Source organism: Echeneis naucrates, chromosome 6, assembly GCF_900963305.1.
Source record: "Echeneis naucrates chromosome 6, fEcheNa1.1, whole genome shotgun sequence".
Taxonomy (NCBI): domain Eukaryota; kingdom Metazoa; phylum Chordata; class Actinopteri; order Carangiformes; family Echeneidae; genus Echeneis; species Echeneis naucrates.
In genome coordinates, this window is record NC_042516.1 from 17,011,005 (window position 1) to 17,032,492 (window position 21,488).

At 41.7% G+C, this 21,488-nt stretch overlaps 1 protein-coding gene across 1 annotated transcript in view; it reads left to right on the forward strand.

The window, feature by feature from the left end:
- Positions 1-17,114: 17,114 nt before the first annotated feature.
- erfl3 (Ets2 repressor factor like 3) overlaps positions 17,115-21,488 on the forward strand; it is a 46,590-nt gene continuing 42,216 nt past the window's right edge. Inside the window, exon 1 of the mRNA XM_029503967.1 lies at positions 17,115-17,895. Within this exon, the coding sequence (XP_029359827.1) occupies positions 17,874-17,895 (22 nt within the window). The 5' untranslated portion in view covers positions 17,115-17,873. The remainder of the gene's footprint in view (positions 17,896-21,488) is intronic.

The window sequence follows — 21,488 nt, forward strand, 5'->3', positions numbered from 1 at the left end:
GTGCACAAATGCATACACACACACACATACACACCTTGTCCCCCTGGACGACACCCCCCGCTGTCTGTGTTGAGCTTTGAACACAGCCCTCTCCTCATATCTGACCCTCACTGCTTCCTCCCTGTCAAACATGGACAGTGGGCTTAAAGCTGCTCTTTGGCACAGATCTGGGATCAAACCTGGATCCGTTTTCAGCTCAGAAAAACCTTTTAGTTTTGTGCCTCAGAGCATCTTTATCACTGAGGTTGCTGAGCTCTCTCTTGCCTTTAGGTTTTTCTTGCCTGATGAGGGGGCACATTGATCATTTGATGTCTCTGTGTATCAGGGAGTGCCGGGGGCAGGTAACTGGGGGACGGCTAAGACCGAGGTTGCTAGGTGATGCATCAAGACGCCTTTCACGACCCAGTTTGCTGAGCAAGTGGAAGTTGAAGGGAGAGCTTTGCATGTCATCAGACCTAAAGTGGAGACACACTTTCCTGGGAGCATCTGGCTTCAAGGGATTGTGTGTCAAAGTGCATGTCTCTGCGGTGGGGATACCCCCTTAGTGAATGATACCAAAGTCAATGCCCCGCCATGAGACCCAGCACAACGCACACACTCCCCAAAATCCTGATGTCCTTGAGAAACTCCACATTCCTCCACGTAGATAATCTGCCAGCAGATTTGTTTGTGTTTCTTTCTCCACACAGTTATATTTCTTCTGTAGGTGGGAATTAAAGAACCTTTAAAAGAATAGGTCAGTTTTTTTTTTTGGGGGGGGGGTTACCACTTTTATTCATATCAGTACAATAAATATGAAGCTTACATAATCAGTCTGTTAGCTTAACTTAGTAGAAATGCTGGGATCAGTGGCTAGTGTGGTAACTTCATGGTGATGTCAAAGTAAAAAAAAAAGAAAAAAAAAAAAAAGATGCAAATAAATAGTTCCATAAGTGACTTTCCATGAAACCATTCTGGTGATTGTACAGGTTAAGCAAAAAATATAATATTACTGAGCTGCAGAAGTGCTTGTATCTTCAGACTCAGCTGAATACGCCACTCACTGCTGGCTAAAAGCATACTGTCAGCGTTGATGAGCAGCAGGTTACTGCTGGGCTAAAAGCTGGTAATTAGGATGCAATGACTCTGTTGCAAATAGATTGCTGCTAAACTCATAAACAAGCAGTTTTTTTTGTACTTAACTGAAACATAAGATTGAAGAAGAGCATTAGGAATGGGAATGAGTTCCTGCTGAATGACTCTGAATTTTATTTAAGCAGCAGCGTGAGAGCTTCAGAAAAAGAGAAAAACAAGTGAGCAAACAGCGACTACACATATCTGAAGAGAACCAAGCAATTTGAATCAGCAAAGTGATTCATAGTTTCCACCCCATTTACACAGAGCAAAGGTAACTATTTCCAGTCTGAGATCAGCAACTCCAGCGCAGAACTTCAAATTTGACCATGTAGATAAGATTATCAATCTAAGTTTTGGAAGGAAAGCATTGTGACAGGATAAAAATATTCCCAAGTCACTATTTGACCTTGATTGAAATCAGAATGAAGAAAATCATGATATAAAACAAATATCTGTGAATGTGAAGTGAAGAGAGATATAACTGTTGTTGGAGAAGAAGAAGCGCAGCGAACAGAGCGAAGAAAACAACAGGCTGCTACATTTTCATTCACCCACTCTCATCCACACATACACTCTTTTTCCCTCCCTCCCTCGCTTTCTGTCACCCTCTCTTCTACAATACAGCTTTAGTCCAAAGGTTCTCCAACAACATAATTCATATGTTAAAGAATAAAACCAAAGATCCCCCAACCCTCCCCCCCTTCCCACAAACACACACACACACACACACACACACACATGCCCTGTCTGCTCTCCTATAACTCCTGTTTCACCTAGCGAGCCGGTCTTTGAAGCATTAACCTCAGCTATCCAAAGGGAAATAATAATAATAATTATGATGATAATTAAGAGGATGATATTGATGATGATGATGACGATGATGATGATGATGATGAAATGTATATTTTTAAGTATTTGTCATTGGAAAAATAATCTTTAGCTTCTCATAATTATGATGATCATGATGATGGCAACAACAGCGACGATGATGACGACGATGATGATGATGATGATGATGATAATGAAGTTTCTCTTGGTATCTTTGTAGCTGTTCTGATCCTTCTTAAGTTCTTGTCCTTTCTGCTCGTGCTGCCAGAGTACCACTCCCCCCCCATCCCTCCTCTCCCACAGCGCCCCCCCCCCCTCACTACCACCACCACCACCACCCCCTCCACAATTTGTTTATCCAGTGTTTGGTCCTAACGTCTAACTGTCTGACCTTTACCCCTGGATGGTTGTCTATGCCTGTGTGTGTGTGAGACAGAGAGAGAGAGAGATTGCACTGGCAAACAGAGGGGGAAGTTTTTGATTTTGTGTCTGTTTGTTAGCTGTTACAAAAGGGAGGGCCTCAGTCAATTGCATATCCACCTGTGAGAGAGTGTGTGCTGTCTGTGCCTGACTAGGTGTGGGTTTCTGGGAAATGGGATGGGTGTGGTTTGTTGCAGCAATTTGCCAAAAAAAAAAAAAAAAGACAAACAGTGCTTCAGACAGCAACATGACCTGTACTGTCAGCTTTAACGTTCTGTTTGCCAACTTCCGAGTACACATAGCTTTAATTCCCCGTCTCAACAGTCCAATTGTTTCCGTATTGTATGTATGTGTGTGTGTATGTGAGAGAGAGAGAGAGAGAGCGAGATGGCGTGTGTTTGAGTACCATCACTCCTCCCTGTGTGTGTCCCCCCACCACCCCATCTCCCACCTTCTTTTCCCTTGTGGTAGCAATTTAGCCTTTTAGTGTATTTATCTTGAAAAGCCAAAAAAAAAAAAAAAAAAAAAAAAAAAAAACTAAGAAAAATAACTCTGCTTGTTCATTGTACAGTGTTGTTCATTTTAAGTCATTTTTGTAACTGAAAGTGTTTCATTCATCCAAATAAAACAGGAGACAAAAACTGTACAGATGATCCCTCGCCCCCACCCCCCCCAACCCCCCTCTGTGCTGCTCCCTGCCTCTTGTTTTCTTCTTCGCCTTCTTCAGGCTCAACTGTGAAAACAGTTCTTCATGTTGAACCACAGGTTTCGTTTGGTTTGGAGAAATCTCATCTGTGAGACAGGAAATGCTCCTGAGCTTGTCGTAGTGCTTGTTGACCAGAGGAGGGCGCTGTTAGATCAAAAGAGCCCCCCTCCCCCATCAAACCTCTGCTCTCTGCTCTTTGACCACACCCGTTATAGTGACAGTTACAAAAACTTTTTATCAACTAATATCTCAATGGACATTAAAAGAGGAATTAATAAAACATTTTACAAATGAATCAGTTTGTCAATGAACAGTGTGTTGGCTCTATATGTTAAATTAATACGGGCATTAATGTTTGATTTATTAACTTGATAATGCTCATGTAACTATTAGTTAATTTATATGCAGATTAATTCATTGTATTTGTTTTTGTCCAGATAATCAGTCAGCTCTCAATTTAGAGGAAGAAGCTAAGTAAAAAGATAAAAACATATAACATATATTCTGGGTACACAACGTCGGTGGTTAGGTCAACTAGGTCATCGCGTTCAGGAAAATTGGATGTTTTGTTCAAACATGGGTCACTGGCAACAGAAATCTATTGTGTTCTAATCCCCGGTGTAGTTACTTTGCCTATTTTGTAGCTGTCATTATTGTGTTAAATTTAAGTTTTAACTAAAGGTAGAACTTCAGATTGAACCTAAACCTGTCTGCTCTAAACTTTTTTCCATTCATTGATTATTACGTGGTCATTTAGTCACAATACATTTACAAAATTATCATCTTCTACTACAGTCAAACGTAATTTGTCTGTATCTTCATCTCTTCGAGTCACGAAACATTTTTCATTTAACAGATGGCATCACATACATTTGGTTCTGTCCTCATCCACCCTCATCCAGAAGTCTGCTGTTTGTTGTCTCCTTGTCCTCCTTTTGTTTTCTTCTTCCACATTCCTCTCCTCCTCCTTTTCCTCTCCAAGTTCATCACTCTTTCTCTCTCTCTCTGGTTAAATCTCTCTCCTCCAGTCTGTCTCACTCTTTCTTGCTCCCCCCTGCTGTGTGGCACAGTAGGATGATGATTAGGTAGGATGCTGGAGTGTGTAAGTGTGACAGCTTTCAGACACCCACCTCCGAGTTGAGTCACGGATGGCGGTGGTGAGCATGTGATCCTATCACCAGGGTGACTTGGGTAGATCTCTGTTGCTGTGTTGTCACCCTGGCATAAAATATATATATATTCTTTCTTTTCCAGAATGAAAACACTTGGCGATATAAAAATGACAGGAAAACATTTTCAATAGTTGATTTAATGTAAACTAGTACATTTGGTATTCAGAGAATACAAGTTCAAAAAAATTAATAATCCCTTGGTTTATTGCATAATATTATGGATTTGTATGTAGTTAGGTGTTTTTTCATGTTATGTTTATTAATGTTTATTTTTCTAAGTGAGGAAGGAAAAGAGCCAAACAGGGCAGAGATCTGGCCAGCCATAATTTTAGGAATGCTGGGGTCTTTTTCATAGTTTATATTCAAATTCAAAATTACAAGTCTAAAAACTCTCAATCAAGCAAAAATATCCATCAGGTGTAAGTGCCTTTTAATGTAAGTCGGCACAATTTACATAATTTGTTTCAGGTGGAAAGACTCACCAGGAAGAATCTAAAATTCACCCTGAGGTGATGTCAGCCATGTCGACTTGTTGGGCTTAGTGTCAACAAGCTAAGTTGGTATAACAGTTATACAGCAGGATCATGAAATAAATGCATGTTAATTCATGTTGATGGTTTCTCTTAAATGAGAGCTTGTGTTCCAAATGGCCTAAAATTAGACAATCACAAGCTCTGTTATTAGATAAAAATGTTGTTATGCAACAGCAATGAGTCAAAATGTCATGGTATCTCAGGATAGTTAGTGTATGAGGAAGAAAATTATTTTCTGGGGAACTGAGGAACGTTATAACTTCCTGTATGCCAATGCTGGAAAATTAAATGTCTGACATCACAAGGTTACTCTCCGTGACTGTAAAAAAGCCGACGATGGCATGAATCAGGTAATTGGAGAGCCACATATCTGGTTAGCTGAGGAGTCAGTTAACACAATAGGAATAGGACGGCTTTTGGAAGAATCCCAGTAAAAGTGGAACTGGCTAGGAATAAGGCCTTCGTGTATCACTGGTACAAGAAGGCAGAACGCCAGCTGTCAGCCCAACCAGGAGCAGTGCCTGCATGTGTGTGTGTGTGTGTGTGTGCGTGCGTGCATGCATGGGTGCGTGTGTCTGTGTGTGTGTGTGGGGTGTGTGCCAGTGAGAGACAGTGGCCTCTCGGTGAAGTGCCACTACACAGATCTGGTTTCCCTGACGGAGCAGCGGTGTGTAAGCTATTGTTGCTTCACCCATCAACCTGCTGCCCTCTCCCAGAGCCACACATAGAGAGAGTGTTGGTTTATTTTAATTAAACCATAGCAGGTGTATTACAGTGTTTCATCTGTCATTTTTTAAGTATCAAGGAGTTTTTTGCAATTCTGAAAATAATCTTATTATTAATAAATATTAATATTTTAACCATTGTCCCCACACATAATTTAGTTATTTAGTTGATCATTCTCAGACCCAAATTTGTGTCATTATTACATATTACTTAAGCACACTTATACTTATACCATTTGTTCCAATAGGCCTGCAGTTAAGTTTTTTTTACCTTTGTTTTACTTGCATCTTTTCAAAATATCAAATGGGCTAGTGAAAAGTGAAAACTGGCCCATACAACTTTCCTGATATCAAGGCAATGTCTTCTCATTTGTCAACTAGCAGTATATCCATTTTCTATACCACTTATCCATATAGGGCTGTGGGGCAGCTGGGACCAACCCCAGCTGACGATCGGCGAGGACGGAGCTGACACAGAGATACAAACAACCTGCCAGCAGACAGGTAAGACTGAACGTAAAGTGCCGGTCCCAGGACGGTGAGAGAAAGCCAGAGTACCTGAACAGAACCCACTGACACCCAGAGGGAGGAATATGTAAATCTCCATATTCAAACCCAGAGCTCATCTGCTCAGGAAATGAAAATTACAATTACATGAATCTGAGAAAATCATCACATTTGAGAATATGAAAAGAACCAGTGACTGTTTAATATTTATACTTAATAAATTATGATTAGATTCCTCCTATCAAATTACACTCTCACACCAAGCTTAAAGAAAACATATGGATTTGTGTGTCACCTGAGGCTGAGCTTAATCCCTCATCTCCAGTGATTTGATCCAATGTGCATGTGCAGTGCAGGACTTTTTGGTCATTGAGGTTGTATGCTAACAAAGGATAAACTGATTTGAAACCTTCAACCAGAGAAGCTTTCTTTTCAGTCTGATGTTATGTCACCCTTTAGAAATCCTTGTCCTGAAAAAAAAGAAAAAAAATTGATTCAGCACACAATGTTTTATTTTTTTTCTGCCTCATAGTTTGTCTATGCAGTTTACTGTCATACTTCATAAACTGATAAACATCTCTGTGCAATTTTATGGAATGGGTGAGGCATGAACGGCGTCATTGATTTTCAGGCTCTGTAAAAGTTTTGTTGGTTTGGATTTTTATTTTTTATTACTTTGGCAAGGATATGGAACTATCATTGTTTCTCAATTTCTACCTGTTAACAATAGAAAGCTCTTTTAATGCTTCTACAGTCATCTCTTTAAAAACGCAAGTGAACACATTTCCCTGAATTCATTTAACAGCTTTCTTTCAATCGTTTGACCTCTTCCTGCCATTAGTATTGTTAAAAAGTCACTTGAAGGTGTGTGTGGTTAAATATGAGACGCATACATTGCTTCCTAAAGCTTTGAGTCTAATTAAGTCCAGGTCTATAAATTATTTTCTGTATTTTTTCTCCCTTTATTTATACTTTACTTGACTTCCTGTAATCCATTCAGTGACAGTTAAGTGTTTACAACAAGTGCTTTAGCAAAAATCTAGAACAATGGTGTGATCAGCTACACATAAATTCATTGCAGTGAGACTGTGAATACATTTCAAGGCCTCTGTTCTTCTATATTTTCTGGCATCCCGTCACCAAGTTAATAAAATACCAAAAGCCCAAATGAAGGCAAGATGCCAACACTCCACGGAAATTAACATCAGAGCGCTTCGGGAGAGATAAGGATGTGATAGTCATTTTGTACAAGTGCCTCCTCTGTTCGTTCATCACAACAGTTTTATGGGAGCTGGAAACGTCACTCAGATTCACACACACACACACACACATACAAACACCAGGCACAGCAGGGAAACCATCCACCCCCTGAATGACACATCTCCTGGAGCTCCCACTGCCCACAGAAACCCACCATAAGACTCCCTCCTCCTCTCGTTGCAGTTTCCCACAGCCGCACACAGTGAGTACAGCCTTCGCCGACTGTAAGCACCTCGACAATAATCAGTTTGATCTGTTAACAAGCATGTTTGGTGTCCAGGAGGTGGGGTAATGGGGGCACGCATCCATCCGCTGATGCAAGACGCAAAATGCCTCTTGAAGAATTTAATAGTGACTTTGAATGGAGAACCTTTAGTTTTTTTCTTTTGTCCACTTCAAGGTGAAGAGTGAACTTTCACAGCACCATTTCTATCCCTCTTGTGTGAATTTGCTACAAAGTTCGCTTGTGCAAAACACCCTGGGAGACGGTCTACACATTCATTCATCTGTTATATTTTGTTACTTACCCAGAACTGTAAGCATGACAACAGCTGCAAGATTTATTCATTCATCTTCTACAGCTTACCCATTTCCGGGTCGCGGGGGGTGCTGGAGCCGATCCCAGCTCACATTGGGTGAGTGACTTTGACAAAGGCCAAATGATTATGGCCACACCATCTGTGGGGTGCTCCCAGTTAGTATTGCTGAGAAACTGCAGGTCTGAGGTGTGACGAACCAGAAACCTGCAGTGGCAACGGAAACATCCTTTCTGATCTGAAAGAGGACACTGTAGCACAAGCTACAGAGGTTTTTTGATGATGACGACATTATGGTCACAGTGTTTAGTTCTTTGTTATGAGAAGGCAACTCTTGACCTTGGATCCAGTACTTTGCCTCCAAAGGATCAGGTTTTTCCATGGTAATCAAAGCTAGGTGATGTTGAACTAATGCTTATATATAAGCACTAGTTATAAGTGCTTAACTATATATAAGCATAACTAATGCTTATATATAAGCATTAGTTCAACATCACCTAGCTTTGATATATATATATATAGATATATATATATGCTTATATTCTATTGCCCTAACTTCTGATTGAGCTGTAATACTCAGATACTGTACAAACAGTGTACCAAATCAAAGCACATGGACATGATGTAAAACATGAGATGTCAAATCACCCCAACACATAATGGCAGGCACAGGTCAGAAAAAAGTGCATAACAGCAGCTCCCACACTGTGAATGAGCCCACGGCGCAGCACCTCCACAAAGGGACCCACAGTGGAGCAACGCAAAAACAATCACACGCGTACATACGCGCAGCCACATATGAGGAAAAACACGACAAAGCAAAGGATGATGGTGATTATGACACATAGCTATGCCACCCACAGTGGTGCCTGTGCGAGGGCAGAGCCCATCAAACTGAGCAAGTGCAACACATGCTCTGTGTCAGTCCTCCCCTGCACTAGCATGTAATGTATGACACATAGCTGAACCACCTACAAGCCTGCTGTCTCCATGCCCAGCTGAGGATGGTGGGGTGGGGTTGGTTCTGAGGGTACCGAGACCAAGGAGATGGATTTGGGTGGATTGTCCACTGGGTGAAAGAAAGGGTAGAGTGTTAATGATATGGTGTGACTGCACATTACGTGGCGGTGAGGGTGTGAAGGTTCTTTGTTTTGGGAAATGTATTAATTTAAAGTTTGTTCATTTAAAAATATCCCCAAACGTCAGCTTGAGCAGGAGGCATGAATTCACTGGCAAATGCCATCTGAGGTTGCGTCCCACTCCCATGCCCAAACGTGAACTTGTGTCTGAAGGAAGCCTCAGGATATTTTACGACTGCTCTGGTCATCTGACACAGGCTCAGGGCTAGGCTCTGTATGTGACGAGCGTGTGGTATGGGGGGCGGTGGGTGTGTTGGGGTTTAGTGGCTGGTTGCCAAGCACCCCTGGGTGATTCAATCTGAAGAACGGGTGAGTGACCCTGGCTTACCCTGGTGTGACGATGACTAATTGAGGATGAGAGAGATGGGGCCGGGGCTGTTACTGGATCTGACCCAAACCTCTTCTGCACATACAATACATGCCTCACACTCCCAGACACACACACACACACCAGCACAAGTGAGGGAGTGATCCAGAAACCTAATCTAATTCTGGACTTGCTGTGACACATATGGATGAGAGAGGAGAGGAGAGACAGGAATATTTGCACTGTGTGGGGATGAAAGGTTGGGTATTTTTTCCTCATCTGTCATTGTAATGTACTTATTGTTACAGTTTAGTATTAATTATCTGACAAAAAAGAGAAGGTTTTCATGACCTCCTCCCTTGTAACTAACAGATTTTTTTTCTTGCACCATTAATTTAAAATTTAAACTGGCAGAACTGTAGCTCTGCCATCAATTCAAAAGTTCAGGGCAAACATAGTTTAACGGGTGTCCTAATTGAAAAAGGTTCTTAAGAGTTCACGCGTTACATTTTCTTAATCATTCATGTATTTATTAGTTAGGATCAATTAGCCATTTAAATTTTTGGTTGATGCAGAAAGCAGACGTGTCCTGAAGGCCAGATAATATCCTCATACAGCTCGTCTTGTTTGACTAGCAATCAAATTAAGTTTACAATGCAGGGCAAAGCAAACTGACATTTTAGAGACTGGAGCAAGTGATTGTTGTTTTTATTTCTTAACAAATGTCTTTGACCATCAATAACTAATAAATTTTTTGGTCACCTGGTTGCTGATGCAATCTATAAACATTAAACTGTGATATTATTACAAACGATAGGAAACATTATTTTTTTTGTGGTATGAACTGATGGTTGCAGTCCATTAGTCATTCTTCTTGTAACTGTTTTGGCAATGCTTCATTTGTTCAGCTTTACCTAGCGGAGTCCACCTGCTTCCTGTTGCTGAGCAGGTAGTGTACAGTGTTGACTGCTGGTTGCATGAACTCTCAACGCTCAAGCTGGTAGAGCCATGCTGAAAGATTCTAAAAGCCTCTAAAGCCAGGGATTATATTTGCTTTAAATATTAGTGAATGTATCATCTGACATTACCTCCTCTACACACTCTGATAGTGACTGTGCCACAACTAATGGAGAGCCCAAAGGTCTGATCTCTCCTGAGTGTTTAATTGTTGTTCTGGCAATAAAGGCTGACTCTCATTCATGCAAATGCAGCATAACTGAATTCAACTGACACAAAAAAGAGGAAGAGTACAGAAGAATAGCGAGTTTATGGCAATAATGCTGAGTAGAAACAGATGATCGTAAGACAGATTGAGCAGTAATGCAGAAATTATTCAAATATGATAAAGAAAGAAAACAGACAGTTTGGGAAGATGGGAGGGAAGAGGAGAGCATGCACATTGGTCATTGAAGGGTAGAGAGGACTGAAGAGGGGAAGAGGAAGCTCTGCACCGTGCCAATAGGAAGAGCTTGTTCCTCAGTGAGATACAGGAGACAGTGTCAACATACGCTGCGCTCAATATAGCTACTGTCACACGGCCAGGCATACCTCTCTCTCTCCTTTCCCGCCAGACACTTGCACTTTCCTTAAAGCCACTCCTGTCTCGCTGTCATTCCCCGCACCCCCTTCCCTCATCTGAACAGGCTCAATTCTTCCTTTGCCTTCCCCTCAGCCATCCCCCATACCTCTGTCCATTAACATCATGTCCCAGGAGTGAAATTAACTGATTTCCCTTCCTTTGCTCTTTCTCCCCATCCCTCTCTCCCTACTGTCTGTAAATATTACAGGATTGACACCCTGCCAGATACTGGTTTAATATAACACACATTCTCTGCGCCTTCTACTCACTCTCACATTACCCTCTCTTTCCAGCTCCCACCACCCGCTTTCATATGGGCACAGGCCGCTCGCTTTTTCCTTACTTTACCCACCGCAAAAAGAGTTTTTTCTTGCTTTCTTTCTTTTTTTTTGTTCTTGAATAGCTCCCTCATTGCCATGGTGATCCAACAGAAAGAGAGTGTGGTTTTTCTGTCTAGGGCCTTGCGGATGAAAATAGTAAGTCACAATGGTTTCTTCAAGTGGCCCTGAATTTAAGAAATCTGTCAGTGGAAACTTGAAGTTGTCATGAAGAAGTCAGAAGTTCTGCTGTTTGCTCTGTAAATGAAACCTCATTTTATTCCCATCTATCACATTTGTCTTCTTTCACTTCTTCCCGGTGAACCTCCCATTGATGCCCCCTTTCCCACTGTCTCACTTGTCCTCCAACATCACCAACTGGTCCACCCCCCAACCCCACCCCCTTTCCTTCCCTCGTCCTCCACCACCTCACCGCTTGCTGTGGTAATCCCATTACTCATGTGCGAATACCAGCTGGGGAAGAGAAGAAGTGAGGGAGGGATGGAGGGAGAATGTGGACAGAGGATAACTGTGTGGAGGCCTCGGGTCTCTATTGGACAGTTGGACATCCTAGATGTTTGTTCAAAATTACCACTAAGGGGGGAAAAGGGGAGAAAATGCTAACTGACATTACAGGTTGATTCACTGTAATTTGAGATGTGTTTTAAGACAGACCCCTAATGACCCTATAAGGGGTAAGGAGGGAGAAAAACAGACAGGGATATCTGGCTGTGTCTCTTGACGGTTGGACTGGCAAGCTTGAAAATAAACAAGTTCTTTGATGACAAAGAACCCATTGACCCTCTCTCTCTCCCACTCCTTATTCTCCACAGCTTTGCTCTCTTTTCCTCTCTCTCTCTGTCCTTTCTTCACTCTTGCCATTTCTAAGGGGTGAGGTTGGAGGGTTACAGTGATGTGTGTGTGTTTGTGTGTGTGCGTGTGGGGGGGGGGGGGGGGGGGCATTAACCGCCACCCTGCTGCACTTGTTGTTCCCCTCAGCTGCCGGCTTTTTCTTTCATCCGGTCTAGTCTCACTCTTCATGCCTTTCATTCTAGCAACCCATCTTCCCTTCACCTTTCACTCCAACACTTGAAGTTACATCTTTCTCTCCTCAGTCAAGGTTCCGCACATGAAGAATTAAAGCTGAACAAGGGTTTAACTTTGAAAGCATTAATACAATACTGTCTGAAGTTGATTATGCAATGTCATTCACTGCAAGTCAAGTCAAACTTAACTGTAGCAATTAAAATAAATGGGTGAATGGGAAAAGAAAGATGAGGAGAGAGTGAGTGCATGCCTGTGGTTTGTTGAATTTGTTCATGTCACCAGTGGAATGAATCATCACATACCCTATGTACATATTACACCTCTGTTGGTTGTTCAACGCCTCGTCCAGCAATTATATTCTTGTGTGGCTTCCACTGATTGCTGAAATCAGCTTCTGCATGTACATGCATTGCATATGTGTGACTGTAGTCTGTGTGTGTGTCTGCACTGCCTGTGGTGACACTGGTTAGTGGGCTACCACACCCATTGTCCATGGTAATTACACTGAGTCGAGCCATCTGTGTTATAGAGGAAGAGAGTAGAAGAAACCCATGTGAGGATTAGTGCTGACTATATGACATCCTCTCCTGCAGCACTCTCAAAGGTCTGTAGGGTTTTTGACCTGGGTTTGAGCTGCTAGTCAATAACTAGTTCAAAAGTTGTGACAGCCGTGTTGTCCTGTCTGCCTTGCAATGCCACTTCACTGACCTCATGTAAGATAGAGTAGCCAGAAGATGGGGGGTGGATAATGGTTTGAATCTGTAAGAGATATCTGGGGATGGTCACACCCACACCCACCCAACTGCTAGCATTCACATATACGCAAACACTCCGATGACAATATCTCCACACTCCCTTTCATTCTCCCCGTCTTTCTCTCCGGAGCGTCTGTCTGTCACTCTGATTAGGAACGGGTAGAGTCACATAAAGCACAGAGTGGATGAAAAAGAGCGGGATGGGAGATAGAGGGAGTTACAGATGATGTGGAATCCAATAGGACAAGGCTCTTCTGTAATACCCCCCATTTGTCAAGCACATCATCACGTTCACTTGCCAAGTAATGACCAAATGTATGTGATGTAAATAAATGTGAAAATGCTACGTCGGATTTACGTCTCTTGAAAACAAGTTTTTGCAGAATGGAAACCCTTTATTTTTCTCTCTCCTTGATTTTAAATGAACAACTGTTGGAATATTGCCAGTCAAACTTGTCTGCCTCCTGATTAGGGCAAAAATCACAAGTTTTATTTTAGATTTGGTGAGTATGTTGTGTGTTAATGCATAAATTGATGACAGGAAATGTGTAAGACAAGGATGGATTATATAAAACAAATGTCTCTGGCCAGCATTGATTTGGAGATGACAACTGGTAGAAAGATGAGTATAACAAAGACACCTTGATGTTACTTTTACAAGAGTTCATCAGATCTATTTTATATATGACATATTTCATTTTTAGGCTTTTTTCATCTTGCAAATACTCAAAGATCTAAAGAAAAATCCTGTTCCAGTGTTCTTTCTTAAGATGACAATGGTCATTCATGAAAATGTAAAAATCTTTAATTAAAATGATGATAATGAAAATTGAAAATTTGTACATAGACGATGAATTCTAACTTTATCAAAGATGGGTGCAATGAAGAAGTCACTACCCTAAAAAAATCTGTAAAACAACATGAAACAGGGTGAGAGCATGACAAATATAACTATAGTTAACTATAGATAACTATAGACAAGATGAAAGGACCCTAACCCTTTAAAAAAAAACAAAACACAGTTTTCAATTTTAGGGTATTTCAAATACATGAATATATCAATAATATATTGATATTTGATAATATATCAAATACATGGATTAAAAATTTTGTGTCTCTCATGACCTTGCAGCCCAAATTATTAAAATGAAATGTCAGCAATAAAGTAGATATTCTTTATTCTTTAGATTTTCTCAGTTAATGATTGCATCAACCTTGAATCTTGTAAATGTAATCATGACCTAAGGTGAGAACATGAGTGATGAGTGTGAGGTGAGGGGATGAAATGCAGGCATGGAGAGGTGGCAGAGGTTGAAACAGGAGGAGGAACACGAAGAGGTGTGAGTGAGGGAGGCTGGACAGACATATAGAGAAATGGGTGGTAAAAGAAAACAGGATCGCAATGTGGGAGCAAAGTAAACAGGGAATGGGGGAGAGAAAACTGGAGAGGTGGATGTATAGTGAGAGCGAGTGAGAAGGAGGAGGAGGGTGGGCGAGGGGAGGGTGTTGAGTGAAGCACTATGTTCAGTGTTCAGAATGTACTGTGCTGTAGATTTGTCTGTAAATGTCATCTCCTGAGCTTGAGTTCAATAGCGTATGTTCACACAAGTCACAAACAGACACGCACACACAGAAATACACAGAATATCAAAGAGGAGAAGCCATTCGTCCACTCTGCGCTTAATCGCTAAATGACTCCTATTTGACTGCGAGTTCTTTCCCCTCCTCCTCTCCTCCTGGAGCTTTGCCTTTCTTCTCTCTCATCTCTTTCAATCTTTGAAGAGCCCAGGGGGATGATGAAGAGCTCTTCACCTCAGCCAGACATACGGGCATCAGGAAATGGGGAAATGATAGATATGAGGTGGATGCTCACCAAACCAGGTGAAAACACATCACAGCAACAAACACAGAAACTGTCAGATTACCCTGTTGCCAGCCTCTATGTGACAAGCAGTAGTTTTCCTGGCCTGAAGGATAAGAAGAGGGGACATAAAGCAGTTTCCTGGTGTCCAGCATCCAGTTTAAAGGGTCTTTTTTCTTCTTTTATTTTGGGCCAGTTTCTTATCAGGCAGAGCAGAGTGGGTTTCCTTAGCCTGTCAAAGAATGACTAGTAAAAGGAGCAGAAATCCTGTTTGTAAATCACACCGTGGGGAAGCTGCTGCTGTCAGGGGACTTTGTTTACTTTGTTTTTACTACCACTGTCTTATCCTGTTGACAGGGCAGGGCAGCAGTGTGTGTTGCTGGTGTAACAACATGATCTAATATACACAAACACAAAGCCTCCATCCCCTTGCATCAGGTTCCAGCCTACAAGAAGGCAAAAAAGAGGAGATGCACTTCACCTCCCATGTATGACGTTTCACCCACTCACATATCAGAGGCCCGTAAGGAAGCAGAAAGTAAGTGAGTTTGAAGTGATAGGAAACAGATCTAGGCATGAGACCAGTTCTCGTAGCCAAACAACCCATGCTGAATATCTGAGCCAATGACATGGACTAGACGATTCTGAGCTATGGGTCATTGAAATGCACACAGTCATGTATACATTTTATGACTCACTGTGTGCATTAACATTGACTGGGTGCATATATGCTAATACACACGAAGTCTGTGCCCATTTGTCAGTTTAATTGTATTTTTAAGATCAAATACAGTTTGTTGGCTTCAACCTTAAAAAAAAAGAAAAAAAAAGAGGAAACTGGAGTTCGTGCAGCATGAAAAAGTGACAGCAGATCAGGATGCAGGTTCTTATTCAAATTAACCACAGGGTCTTTTTGTTTCATTTATGTTAAGGGCTTCTTGGTATATATTGCTTTGATCTGCAACCCACGTATTTCAGAAGAAATTCAAATAAGGGTATAAATGTTTGGGTTACGGTGAGGGCTGCTGTGGCTGCAAAAATCAAAAACAGAGGTAAGGTTTGTGGCATTCACTATGACTGTACTGGCACACTTGACTATTTCCAATTAGAGGACACTAAAACTTTTGTGTATTGACATTTGGAGGAAACCCTTTTTAAGAAATTTATAAAGTAGTCATAGTATAATTAGAAAATAATGACATATTTCAGAGAAGTGGCTGAGCTATGAAAAACTACACCATCCCAGGGTTTTAATAAAATGTCCTTAAATCTATATTCGATGGAAAATGGGCACTCAAATATGATACGTTAATTAAATGTGGATTTGTTATGTTTTGCAGTATACTGTTGAATGGTGTAACTAACAGAATGGAGAAGTCTGCTGCTTCATCGGAAGGACGGCATCTTCACTTGAATCTTTTTTGAACGTTTCAACAACACATTTGTCCAAATATCACACTGAACAATGTGTCACAAGATCATGCTGGCACATACACATGTTGAACTCAGATTTGCGCAGACAAATGTGTCATCTTAGTCCTCCAAGGGAGGTAGCAACAGGCGGACCAAGTGCCCGCATGAAAACAACATGAAAATACTGGAACAGGTTTTGCTTAGTGCAATGATTCCTCTTGTTCCTGTTGGCTTTTGCACTGGCTGGTTGGCAAAACTGCACTCAAAACTGCTGGCACTCCAATAAATGTTTATCTTCCATCACTGACACTGAGACTTCCCGAGAAAGAGAACAGGAGGGATTACTGTGAGTAGAAGCTGTTGAAGAGTTAATTTGGGTGAATGCGTTTTAGGATTGTTTTAAGACAGACGTAGTGAAATAAGCAAACTCGAAAAATTTCTGAATGAAAAACTTTTGAATATAATTTATTTATCTGCCCATTTTGATAGATTGAGAAGTAGCACTGAGTTTGAACTTCCTGTTTTCAATGTTAACGACGAAGTGACGCTTTCATATTCAATTTACCGGTTTAATACGTGTAATTATCCCCGTGAAGAGGCCTCATTAGAGCCGTAACCTCCGTTTGACGTAAACGCCTCACCGTCAATCGACCGGCGCTCGCGCCTCTGCTGACTCTTGGGACTCGGATGTGATGTCACCACGGCAGCTCGCTGTGTCGGTCTCCAGGGCAACGCCGCGTGCTGCAGTGAAGCCAGCCCAGGCCCCGGCTCGTGGTTAGTGGGCGTGACTCGCCACGTTACCCCCCTCCCTCCCCCGTCAGAGTGGGCGGGCCTCGCTCAGAAGAGAGCGAGCGAAACACGACACCGTGAGGACTGAGAGAGGCGGCGGGGGGAGGAGAGAGAGAGAGAGAGAGAGAGAGGCTGAGTGGTGTGAGTGGAGGACTACATACAAAAAAACAAAAAAAAGTCTGGAAAGAAAGAGACGTTCCTCTCCAACGTTAATTTCTGTCAAAGAAGTAAAGGAGCTCCGCGGCGGGGAGGTGTCAAACGGCGGCGAAGATGCGGGTGAGACGGAGTAAACAGCTACCGGACAGTTAGCCGAAGAACTTGTTGGAGGAAAGAGAGAGAGACAGAGAGCGACAGAGAGAGAGACACAGAGAGAGAGAGAGAGAGAGAAAGAGAGAAAGGCTTCTTCGTCCGGCTCCACTCGGGACTGTTGGCCGCTTTTTTACTGCCGCAACTTGGGCAAAGATTTCAACGCTCCGAGTTTCAGGACGAGAAGAAGAAGAAGAAAAAGAAGAAGAGGAGGCGAAGAGCGGACCAGCCGGTTGTTGACCGCTCCAACTCGGTGGGAACCGAACACCTATGCTCGGTTTGGCCGTTTGGCGGAGAGCCGGAGGCGAAACGGACAGAGAGAGCGCGGCGGCTCCGGCAGAGACAGACAGACGGAGAGGGGGACGGAGACGGAGCAGCCGAGGCTACCAAAGTTTTCAGTGTCTTCACCTAGTTCTCCACATAGGGAACTAGAGGCGAAGGAAGAGGTCGACAGAGACTGACTTTATATTTCTTTCCACGAGCAACTGAGTGGAAATCTCCCAGTTTGGTGAACTTTCGCCACTTTGCTGTCTCGCCGAGCAGCTGAAGCAGAAAGTATGAAAACACCCGGAGACACTGGTGAGTTTACTTGAATCATGCTGTGAATTTTTTTATCCACCATTGTCTTTATTGTTTACCTTCCACGGCTGTCCAACAGCGTTTACTGTGCTGCATTGATTGATTAACAGGGCTACATAATTATCAGTATCCGCTTCCTGCTAACAAATAGATTAAAAAGTGTTGATTTTATTTTTGGGTTGTTCTCAGTTATGCGATGGAGTTAAATAGTCCAGTTTAGGCAGATAAAATAGAAGACTGGTGGAGGTCTGGTACTGTACTCCGGCTCAAGAGGAAGTGGTTAAACTACTGTACAGTTGTTACAGCTACATCCTCTGTCACCTTGACAACCTCATTTCACCATTCAATACCTTTCAGAGAGCTGAGTGAAAATCCAAGAAGCACAGTTTGTGTGTGTTTTTGTGCAATCTGATTGTGTGTGAGAGAAAGAGAGAGATGTGAACGTGTTGATAAGTCACCTAAAGACTCCTGCTGCTGCTGAAGTTGAGGTGATTGGATCTAGCCAGGTAAACACGGAGCAATCTGATATTAACCCAGTAAATGAGTATAAGTTTGTCAGGTACTTGGCTTGTCAGCATACTGAAGTGAGAGCAGAGGGGGGGTGTTCCAGTTGTCAGCTGAGGAGTGTGTGTGTGTGTGTGTCTAATTCCTAAAATGCTTTCATAAGTTTGTTCTTGCTCTTCTCTGTTAAAGTCATGGCATTTTTTTTAGAAAGGAGGAAGTGGAAGTGCTATTTGCGCTGCCTATGCAGTTTAATAATTCTATCATTTTTGAGGTCACAAAAGTATATCTTGATTTGTTTCAGTAGAAACAACTGAAAGAAGTGCTTAGTTTTCAAGCAAAAACAGAGAGAAAATTCAAACTATTTGTGAAATTCACTAACTCAAATGTCCTATTACAAGAACTTAATATTCGGGTTCTTTGGGAAATTTTGACCTGTGGCTGAACAAAATAAGAAGTGAGATTTTGAGATTTTGCTGTGTCTTAGACCAATCAATCAATTGATTATTTCATCAAAAAAAGAAACAAATTAATAATGAGAAACAATGTTTGTTGCAGAGCTAGAATACATTTTAAGCACATGAAACCTAATGAATAACATTTATTGTCCATGGCCCAGTGTGTAAAGGAAAATATACATATTTAATGTCAAGTTTTGCCTCTTGCGGTTACAAATTATGACTTTCTAAGTAGTTACTCGTAAGCATTTGGCATGTGTATCTGACTGACAAACTCTGTGGGACAAAGTTTTCCACTTGGGATGATCCCCTCCCTTCCCCCACCACGAACCCCCCCAACTCCCACTACATGCAGCCTCAGCCCCTTAGTCTTTCACATTCCTGCACACACACACCCACCCTCTGCAGCAGCCCCAAGGAAGCTGCTATGACATCACACCACATCCCACCACAAGTAGCCCTTTTTCACTACATTGACCTCAGTGTTTGTGGGGCAGCAGATAGCTTAAGCACTTCTGGGAAGGTACTAAAAATTGATTTTGCTCAGGTTATAGGCTTGACGTATGCACTTGGTGTGTATTTGTGTTTGCATAGCAAATTGGTTGTGTCTGTTATATATTCAGTGAAGGGAAAAAGCATTAACGTGTTCTACGTTACTGTTTTTCTCTTGTGTGTGTGGTTTGTGTAAAGTAGGTGTTGCCATTAGACCAGTCTTATTTACCGTTTAAATGTGTTGATTACTTTTTAATCAATCTAGTAAACATTTGGTCAAGGAAAAGTCAGTTCTGTCACTATTGCGTTCACTCAAATGCCATAGTCCAAAATATAAAGATATTCACTTTCTAGTATATAAAATAATGAAAAAGTTAAATCTTGAATGAAGATTATCTTTTTTTGCCCTAACTTTTAATAAGTTCTTTCATCTGATTATTTACAATTCAGAAAAGTTTGACAGCCTTGGGTGATCATAAAATTTAAGATATTTACCAAGTATAAAAATAACATTTCATTTATGCTTTTTTTTTTTTGATTCACTAATTGATTAATCCTTCCTGCAGTAGTTTGTAAATATAGCATCTGTATATCAGAGGCATAATCCAACAGCAAATCTCATCACATAACAGCACCCTTAAATAGTTGAATTATTGAACTGGTTAATCCATGTCGTCGTCCTGATCTGTGTGATCTCCTGCTGTTACTGTGTTTGCAATCAGAACACAGGTTTTAACCCTTAACCCATCATTTAGAATGAACATAGTTCTGTGGGATATGTGCAGGATAAAAAATGTAATCATCCTTTCCCAGGATGTTTGGTGATGTAGGATTATGTCCCATACGGTAAATTGTGTCCTCTATGAACTCACCTCCTTTCTCTCCATCGCCGCACTTCCTTTGCACTCGGGTCTTCCACAGTCACTTCATTAGCCCTAATAGATGATATGATTTCTGCTGAGATATAGAGAACTGTTTTGATGAAGGAGGAAATACCACGGCTATAGCTGCCTGTGTTGTTGCTGAGAGATCAGTTTTTTGTGGAGTTAAATATCCAATAAAAATTTCAGTTTTATATTCTATCACTGCTGTTTACTGGGTCTATGTCAGAGTTTGAATTTTGGCAAATAACTGAAAGCAAAGTATTCTACGGGTTGCCCCAGTCAGGTGACAGGCAGTTGGTAGTCTGTATTTGGTCTGCACTTTCAATCATATCCACAATTGTTTGAACCTCAAAGGTTCTGTTAATTATCATTTTACCTTCGGTGATCACAGCACACAGACACATTGATAACTGCACTACTGTACATTTTTCCCTCTCTCTACTATATTGCCTACACCTCTGCAACACACACTCTGCTCAAAGGCTTTTGGATTTAACTAATTTTCCTCTATCCTTCCCAAGGGTTACAACTTTTCTTCCACTCTGCCTGTCTTTCTTTTTTCTCTTGCTCTCTGATGGCGTAAGGACTGGTGTGTGTCTTTGTGTGATGGAATTGCATAGTAGGACCCCTTGCTCTGGAGTGGCCATTGTATGTGTGTATGTGTGTGGACTGTGGGACAATGGTGGGAGTGGGGCTGGCCCTGGGGCTGATTGTGTGTGGACTTGTGGGGCCGGGGACCTCTCATTGTACTTATAATGGTGCGGAGTAGCTCATAGTTTGGTGGTGCTTTTGACATATGAAGAGACTACACTTGTGTGTGTGTGTGTGTGTGTGTGTGAAAGAGAAAGAAAGAAAGGAGAAGTGGTCAGTCTACTTTTTATCCTAACTTAGTTAAATGATGGCAGTTTTTTTTTTCCTTTTTGTGCTCCTTGCTTCCAATATTAACTGTGCTATGGAGCTATATTACCATTCCTTCGCAAGACACACACAAACAGTTCTTCTTCATGATGTGGCAGGCTAGGAGACAAAAGTGTAGCTGGTGAGCAAATAATTATTTCCCTGTGTGGGTTTATGTGTGTGATTTTGAGCATATGCTTTTCAATCTCAACACATAACCACTGCGATGATAAGGCCAGCGATTAGCCTTATCTGTGAAAACTCCCTCGCAGTGCTGACCACAGCAAAACCACTGCCTCCCATTATCCCAATACAGTTTTACAGCCTGGTTTATGGGACAGTTCCCTGCTGTGATCAGGCT